At 41.4% G+C, this 8,529-nt stretch overlaps 1 protein-coding gene across 1 annotated transcript; it reads left to right on the top strand.

Annotated features, from left to right (window-relative positions):
* The first annotated feature begins 718 nt into the window (after positions 1-718).
* Positions 719-8,122, top strand: LOC134094339 (cyclic nucleotide-gated cation channel beta-1-like). Its single transcript, XM_062547835.1, has 15 exons — positions 719-909; positions 2,075-2,118; positions 2,472-2,680; positions 2,812-2,862; positions 4,024-4,110; positions 4,240-4,304; positions 4,596-4,718; positions 4,883-5,024; positions 5,165-5,324; positions 5,417-5,514; positions 5,699-5,782; positions 5,872-5,990; positions 6,117-6,263; positions 6,417-6,609; positions 6,700-8,122. Exons 1-15 carry the CDS (start codon positions 719-721, stop codon positions 6,904-6,906), a joined length of 1,920 nt encoding a protein of 639 aa, XP_062403819.1. The 3' UTR covers positions 6,907-8,122.
* The last annotated feature ends 407 nt before the right edge of the window (positions 8,123-8,529 follow it).

Genomic DNA, 8,529 nt, shown 5'->3' with positions numbered 1-8,529 from the left:
ATATTGGTGATAAAACAGTCTTCTGTTTTACTTTTAAAAATATGTGTCATTATATCTCATTATTGTATAATTTGGGGTTTCCAGAATTTTCCAATGTGTTGCCATGCAGGATTTTCCCTTGAGTCATTCTGACCATTTCTAGATAAATGATCCCTGCACAGGCCATTTCTAGTAACTGCTGTTGTCTGGCATCGTCATTTCCCGTTTCCCTTGCTCTGACTGTCAGTCTGCTGACTGCTGACAATAAGTGCATCAATATTATGTGAAAGTATTACTACTTAAGGAAAAAAACACCACAGAATCTTTCCCCCTCCACCTGTCCTGCATGACTGGTCGTCTGCATATTTTTGTTGTTTGTTGTTCATCAAACAGTTAAGTTAAAATCATCAATCTTTTCCATCTGTCCAGGCAAAATGAACACCCATAACATCACTAACCTGACTTGTATTTAAGATAATGTGCTGAAATTACTGCTCTCAATCTATTAAGAAAAAAGCTCTACTCTCAAGACAATGAGGATGAAGACGAGCGAGAGACGGCTGTCCGTGCATGGCCCAGTCAGAGCAGCCTGCTCAGTGTGGATGAAGGGTTAGTGAATGTCACATTCTACCATTTCACATGGTTTTACTCAGGCAAAAACAAAACTTCTAAAGGGCCATTTCAAAGCCTATATGCACGCTATGCAGATGCAGTTGTAAACACCAGGCCAATGTACAGTATGCATGAACCTCCTGCTTCGTTTGCCTTCAGGTTAAAAGAGCGACCAGCCTCCTCTGCCAGCCAGACCAGCACCGTGGTTAATGAGCGCCTGCAGGAGTTGGTGAAGCTGTTTAAAGAGAGAACAGAGCGTGCTAAGGAGAAGCTCATTGACCCAGATGACTCGGATGAAGAAACACCTCCTGCCTGTGAGTATGACAGCAGAAGAGGCCAACACAAACTATGAGGAGCATGCACGATTCAGTAACTATTCCAGAGCCAGGGAGCGGCAGCAAAGAAAGCCAAGTCACCTTTTTTTTAGGCAGGAAGGGTGAGCAGAAAGGAGTTGCTGGGAAGAAGACCTGAGTGGCGGTAGAATGAGGCCTAATGAGATCACAAATATATTGTGGCCCTAAACCATTCAGAGCTTTGAAAACAAATAGTTAGATTTTGATATCTATTCCAAATCTCACAGGTAACCAGTGTAGTTGGGATAACACAGGAGTGATCTGCTCGCTCTTAGCTCTAGTCAGTAGTCTGGCAGCTGCGTTTTGGACTAGTTGCAGTCTAACGTGGAGTGTGTGGAGAGAATTGCAGTAGTCTAGCCTAGATGTAATGAAGGCATGAATGAGTGTTTCCAGATCCTTATAAGAAACAAGGGATTTTAATTTAGAAACAGATTTAAAAAGCTACCCTTCACCACTGACTTGTTTGTTAAAATTCAAAGATGAATCCAGGAAAACACCAAGATTTTTAACAGCATTGTGAGTATGTAGACAGGGGACCAAGGGAATGGTTTAGGTCTGACAAGAGTTAGGGGGGCCAAAAATAATTGTTTCAGTTTTCCTTTCATTGAGTTGTAGGAAGTTCTTTGCCATCCAGCCATTGATATTATTATGGCAGTTAAACAGATTTTCCAATGAACAAGCACTATCGGGGTAACTGGGTGGTAGGATTGAGTGTTGTCTGCATAACAATGACATTGAAATCTGTATTTCTTAAAGATGGTGCTGAGGGGGAGCATGTGTAATGAAAATAAGAGAGGGCCTAAAATGTAGAACAGTTGGATGAAGAACAGTTTCCTTTTCTAACTGAGAAAGTTCCGTCACTCAATAGGATGTGAACCATTTTAACACTGGGCCGTGTTGGTTTGCAGAGAATAAAACTCACCATTATTAGCCTCTGTTGTGGCCTAAAGTCTAATGCTCAGGGCTCTGTGTATGTCTCCAGCTCCTGCCAAAGCTGCTGCTGTGCCTCCTCCAGAGGAGAAGAAAGATGAGGCACCTCCACCCCCACCACCAAAGGAGGAGGAGGAGGAGGAGGAGCAGGAGGCCGCTCAGCCTTCCTGCAAAGGGAGGCTGGCATCTTGCTGTACAAGGCTGCTGCAGTACCGATTCCCAACCAGCATCGACCCCTTCACAAGTGAGTTGGCTCCTCATTAGGGTTGGCTACACTGTCTCCTTCAACTTTTCTTGCTCTATGCCAAGTTGATAGAATTATCAACTAACAAGAAGCTCATTAACTAGATGATTGTAGATCCTCACGCCTACTATTTGTCAGTAAAGAAACCTGTTTAAAAAATCCTGCATCTGGATTCGGATCCAAATCATCATGTAGAAGAAATTAGGTTCAAGTACATTAGGCCAACACTTTTTAAGTTGTGTGACTGGACACACAGACATGCAGTCACAACTACCTCTCTGCCCCTCACTGAGGATGAGGGTAGTAAACGGTATCTAGCTGGCTAACTGTTGTACTGTATTTTCTTTCCATAGATCTGGTATACGTCCTGTGGCTACTCTTTGTGACTTTGGCGTGGAACTGGAATGTGTGGCTGATCCCGGTCCGCTGGGCTTTCCCCTACCAGACGCCAGATAACATCTACCTGTGGCTGTTAACAGACTACCTGTGTGACACCATCTACATCCTGGACATCTTAGTCTTCCAACCCCGGCTACAGTTTGTACGTGGTGGAGATATAGTGGTAAGAGAGAAGTTTTATGGTATGGTAATACAGAATGAAAGCATGTGTACTACCATAGAAACAATGTGGGCTGATTCTATGATGCAGCACACATTATCAGTAATGGAAGCTATCTCCTCTTCTTTCTGTAGTGCGATAAAACAGAGATGCGAAAAAACTACATGAAAACCTTTCGGTTCAAGGTAAAAACTCTTACACCACACCAAGCTTTTTTTCTCTGCTTCTGAAGTACATTTGCAATTTGATGAAACTTAACTTATGTGTCATTCCGTGTCAAATCAGACAGAATCCCGGAAAATGTTTGCTGTGCCTTCTCAAATTTAGCTACATGAGACATAGGTCCCAGAACTTGGACCTATGAAATATTTCTCAAAAATGCCTCATCATGGAGGCCATGTTTGGACATTAAAGGTATACTATGCAGGATTGGCGATTTCATCGCCGGTTTTGCTTTCACTTTTCATTTTCGCTCGTTTTATGCTTGCATATTTCTCTGCAGAGCTTCCCCTAGGCCTACAGCTTTAGCGTGTATATTTGACAAAACTCCTCAATCGGTCAGTCTGTCGTGCCTTTTCATGAGACTTTACATGATACTTCCTGGAGTAGAGCATGGGTGCGTGCCCGGTGTCTCCTGAAGTTGCAAGTGTGGTTCTACCGCTACAGACCACTAGAGTGGCCAAAAAAAAAACACTGTTCCACCGGTAATGACTCATTTGATCATATATAACAGTATGGAACGAATTGATTAACTGAAAAACGTTGCATAGTATACCTTTAAAAAGCTTTACTCCTTACCTGTCTAAGATGGAAGACCAACATGTTCTCAGTTATGACTGGGCCATTAGTTTTATATAAGGCCCTTAATTTGAAACTTCAAAACTTCATGAGGGGGCCTTTTGGGGGGCAATTTGTATCCATCATTTTAGTCTGCAAATACAACACTTAATCAATATTGAGCCAATATATGAGGTCTCCGTAACAAATGCACATGAAGATATAAAGCATAAAATGAGGTGTGATTGCATATTTTGGGCATTTTCATAGGACTAAAATGGTCTGTGGGGTAGGTAGTAGGAACACGAAAATCAATATGGGCATAACTCAATTTATAATCATTCCATGTACAAAATGCCAATGGTGTACCATGTTTCCTGTTCCTGATGTACCATGTACTTAGTTTTGGGACACCTTGATATAGACAAGGTTTGAAACAAATCTGAGACGGTGCAGCAACAACCTTACCTGATTTGGCACGGAATGAGCCTTAAGTAATTAATGTAAGAACTATCATGAATAGCATGTAATATCATCATACTCATCTACTCTAATACTCTCCGTCACAGATGGATGTCATTAGCCTCCTGCCCCTTGAGTTATTCTACTTCAAAACTGGGATCAATCCTCTGTTACGTTTCCCCCGACTACTGAAGGCAAGTCACACATTTTATTCGCCAACTTTAAGGAAAATAACCAGACTCACCTGTATACTGTATATTTCAGTACATACACTCCAGAATGTTTGTGACCTCTCACACCTCCTCTCCACCTTTTCTCTCCAGATCATGTCTTTCTTTGAGTTCAACGAACGTCTAGAGGCTATCTTGACCAAGCCTTACTTTTACAGGTGAACACAGTCAGGGTTTAATCTAGCAATGTTTGGCCATCAGTGAAACTTACACATAGAAGACACTATTCTTGGATCTCATAGATTCACATGAACACATGAATGGATATTGGTGGGTCATGAGATTGGCCTCTTGTGTGTATACATTTTATTCTGACATGTTTACAGTAATTTGTTTCTTAACTGATCTGTACCATCACACTAAAATAAATTCATTAGCTAAAGGAAAAGTAAACATTTCAGTCAGGAAGACCTTGAGTGAGATGTGCATTTTGTACTGTGTCTTTTCAGAGTCATCCGCACCACTACATATTTGCTGTACTCGCTGCATTGTAACGCCTGCCTGTTCTACTGGGGTTCTGCGTACGAGGGCCTCGGTTCCACCCAGTGGGTGTATGATGGGAAGGGAAACAGGTGTGTAAACCTTCATAATCAAAAATGACATCATGTGACATTTTGATGAAACTGCGCAAACTGACAGTTCATAATGTAGGTCACATAGTCATAGTCACTAATGCCAGTATAAGGTATCTGTCATCACATGTTTTGACAATGTTGGCATCCTTTGTGTGTTTCAGCTACATTCGCTGCTATTACTTTGCAGTGAAGACTCTGATCACAATTGGAGGACTGCCAGACCCCACAACTCTTTTTGAAATTGTGTTTCAGCTCATCAATTACTTTGTTGGGGTGTTTGTGTTCTCCATCATGATTGGTCAGGTGTGTCAATTGTTATATTTTTACTTGATTGAGAAAATACATCAATTATCATTTCATTGATCATAAAAAGTGATGCCTTTTATGTTGGACTTTAATAAGTGAGATGGTGAGAATGTCTTTGTTTTCTGTTGTGCCATTAGATGAGGGATGTGGTGGGGGCAGCGACAGCAGGGAAAACCTACTACAGATCCTGCATGGACAACACAGTGAAATACATGGCTGCGTACCGAATACCCAAAGAGGTCCAGAACCGTGTAAAGACCTGGTATGAGTACACGTGGCAGTCTCAAGGCATGCTCGGTAAGGCTTGTTGATTTATGCAGCTCTTAGTTATCCACTACCGTGGCCATAATTCAAATGGTTTAAACTCTTTCTCCCTGACGTCCATTCAGATGAACAGGAGCTACTAGTTCAGTTACCTGACAAGATGAGACTGGATATTGCTGTGGATGTCAGCTATTCCATTGTCAGTAAAGTTGCTCTATTCCAGGTGAGACTAATTATTATCTCTATCTATCTATCTGTCTGTCTGTCTGTCTGTCTGTCTGTCTGTCTGTCTGTCAGTCACTATATTAACTGCTGTATCAACTTTACATGTGGCTGGTTTTTACTCACACCTCCCACTGATGATGTGCATGTTTCTGTTATTGCTGCTGGGTCCCTCTCTGTGTCAGGGTTGTGACCGCCAGATGATCTTTGACATGCTGAAGAGCCTCAGATCTGTTGTCTACTTGCCAGGGGACTATGTCTGTAAAAAGGTGAGCACATCTCAGATCAGACACTGGAATTCTGGTAGTTGTCTGTCATCTGCTATGTTACAGTACATATCTCTTACCTGCTCCTGTAGGGAGAAGTGGGTCGAGAGATGTACATCATCAAAGCTGGGGAGGTGCAGGTTGTTGGTGGTCCAGATGGGAAGACAGTCTTTGTCACTCTGAAAGCAGGCTCTGTGTTTGGGGAGATCAGGTAAATGTGTATGTGCTTTAGGAGGATAATATGGTCTAAGCTCATTCACTGTCCATAGGGTGGGTATTGTTTATAGTGTTAATTTCTTTAGTGTTAAAATACTTTTCCTATTGTTTTGGGATCTAGTTTACTGGCGATAGGTGGAGGGAACCGGCGCACAGCTAATGTCATTGCCCATGGTTTCGCTAATCTCTTCATTTTGGACAAAAAGGACCTTAATGAGATTCTGGTGCATTACCCCGAATCTCAGAAGTTGCTTCGTAAAAAAGCCAAGTAAGTGATTCACAAGTTACAACAGGTCTGATACACCAATCTAAGACATTATGCAAAACTGCACAAATGATGAACCTTGCAATAATTCATCTATGTGTGTTTGGGCCTGTCCTGGAATGTGGGCATAATTGTATACTGTGCTGTTCATCATAGGAAGATGCTGGCCAAAGACAAAAAGCCTGATCCAAAGAAGGAAGAAGCAAAAGAGAGAGCCCAGGTCATCCCTCCCCGAGCTGAAACGCCCAAACTGTTGAAAGCTGCTCTTGAGATGACTGAGAAATCAGGCCTCAAAGGCGCACTTTCCAAACTGAAAGAGAAGGCAAATAAGTCCAACGTATCACTTCAGGTGCCAAAACATTACTAGTACTGTAGATTCTTATGAAACAATCCACCCAACACTGTTGCAGTATGCTCATTTCTCATTCTTATTTTACAGCCGTCGTTGGCATCGACTCTCCTGACCCCCTCTCCCACCCCAGGGCAGCCTCTGGAGCAAGAGCTCGATATCCAGTCTCAACACTCGGAGAGCTCCACAGCCACTCGCAGGACAGGCACCAGTGAAAGAGATAGTGCTATCTCTTCCCAGGAGAGAGAGGCTTTGCAAGAGGACAAAGAGAATAAAGGGAAAGAGGAAAAAGGATGAGATAACTGGACTTACCAGGAAATCATCCCTCCTTTGATCCAAAGACATATTCCTCTCCTCTCTCCTCCACAGGATGGTGACGTCAACATACAAGTTCCTGCGGACAAAAGTGTCATGTATTTTTCTTCTCCTTCATAAAACAGAGATATTGCTTCATGTCTTTGGGTCTCAAAATATTCTCTGAAATTATAATGATTATTTGTAGTGCAATGCCTTGTTTAAAGTATTGAACTGAATACATTTCTATCGAACAGAATAATCTAAGGCAGAGATTTTGTTGTTGTGTTAAGCTGTACATGGCCCTGCCATCTCCACATTTCCTGTTGTGTCTGCTCTTGCTGTTGAACAAACGCCTTAAAGCTTGAACCATAAATCTACACTGTCATCATAGTAAACCGCTTCTGTACTCTCCTCTCCCCCACATTTTTCAGTTCTCCCCTTCCATTTCACCAGCTTACAGAGGCCCACAATTCTATGTATTGTGGTGTGTTAGCTGTGAGGGAGAATGATTAAGACCTTAAGGAGTTGTAGACACTTTAATGCAGTTGTATAGATAGACAGAAACGTGTGATAGTATAAATAAAACACAATATGCTTCTCCTTTACAACCAGATGTTGATGCAAAAGGTGATGTAGAATGATGAACCCTGAGGGTTATTCGAGAATTAAATACAGATACCTCAGTCAATTGCCTTTTTTTAATTTATGGAGGTTGTAGTCTTTTATTTTGTTTGCCATTTTCCCTAGGAGCTGGTTTTAATAAATAACTAAAATGTCATTATTTTTAACATTGTTTTATCTTACATTAGGCCATGTGCTTGGTGTACATCACTTGCAGTACATATTTTATATTAGGCCTACAAGTTTACAAATGTATCAAATAGGCCTATGTGTAAACAGAGACATTTCATTCTCTCTTTTTTGTTATTTTAGGATGAGCAAATGATTCAATAATACACCAAACAGGTGGGTGATGTGCCCAAATCTGTATAGTTGGCTGCTGAATGTTTTTATTTGTTTGTTTGTTGGTTTGTTTGTTTGTTTGTTAATTCCTCTTTAAGATTATTTGGTTTCTTTGATGTATTTTTTGCCCATGTTCCTGGACCTCACCAAAGGCCTGAGTCATTTCACTAATTTCATATGTGAAACAAGTTATGAAGGCCATATAAACCTACAGTATAGCCTATGGTTGACTGGAGGGTGTCTCAACAGCAAATTATAAGGCAATAATTCCAGAAGCCTGAGTTGGAAAAGTATCATTGTTTGTAATTAAATTGTTGAATTTCCTTTAATAAACATAATCTGTGAAGATGTGTCAGCAAGTTTTATGACATTTAATCTTATATAACAGATTAACAAGACTAATTTGGCCTGCGTGTCTATCCCTTCGTTACCCTCTACGGTCAAAGCCCAAGGCCCGGGGACCGGATCCAGCCCACTAGCCCATTTCATATGATCCCCCCAGATGCTTTGGGCTGGAAGTGGGAAAAAGCAGACTCTACTCTACTCTAGATATTCACATCCAGTTGTCATGGAGTATGTGTACTGTAGGCTAATAACGAATCAATATCTCTATGATATTATTATCAAACCTAGGCTACATGCATACCATCCTCAAGTAGG

Source organism: Sardina pilchardus, chromosome 10, assembly GCF_963854185.1.
Source record: "Sardina pilchardus chromosome 10, fSarPil1.1, whole genome shotgun sequence".
Taxonomy (NCBI): domain Eukaryota; kingdom Metazoa; phylum Chordata; class Actinopteri; order Clupeiformes; family Clupeidae; genus Sardina; species Sardina pilchardus.
The sequence above is the reverse complement of the archived record's forward strand: the minus strand, read 5'-3'. Positions and strand labels throughout refer to the sequence as shown.

Bases quoted from the DNA above. Each gene is read 5' to 3' on its own strand.
- LOC134094339 (XM_062547835.1), top strand. From the start codon at position 719: ATGCATGAACCTCCTGCTTCGTTTGCCTTCAGGTTAAAAGAGCGACCA. The intron at 5,515-5,698 runs GTGAGACTAATT...TCTCTGTGTCAG, and splicing joins GTAAAGTTGCTCTATTCCAG to GGTTGTGACCGCCAGATGAT. The intron at 6,264-6,416 runs GTAAGTGATTCA...TGTTCATCATAG, and splicing joins TTGCTTCGTAAAAAAGCCAA to GAAGATGCTGGCCAAAGACA.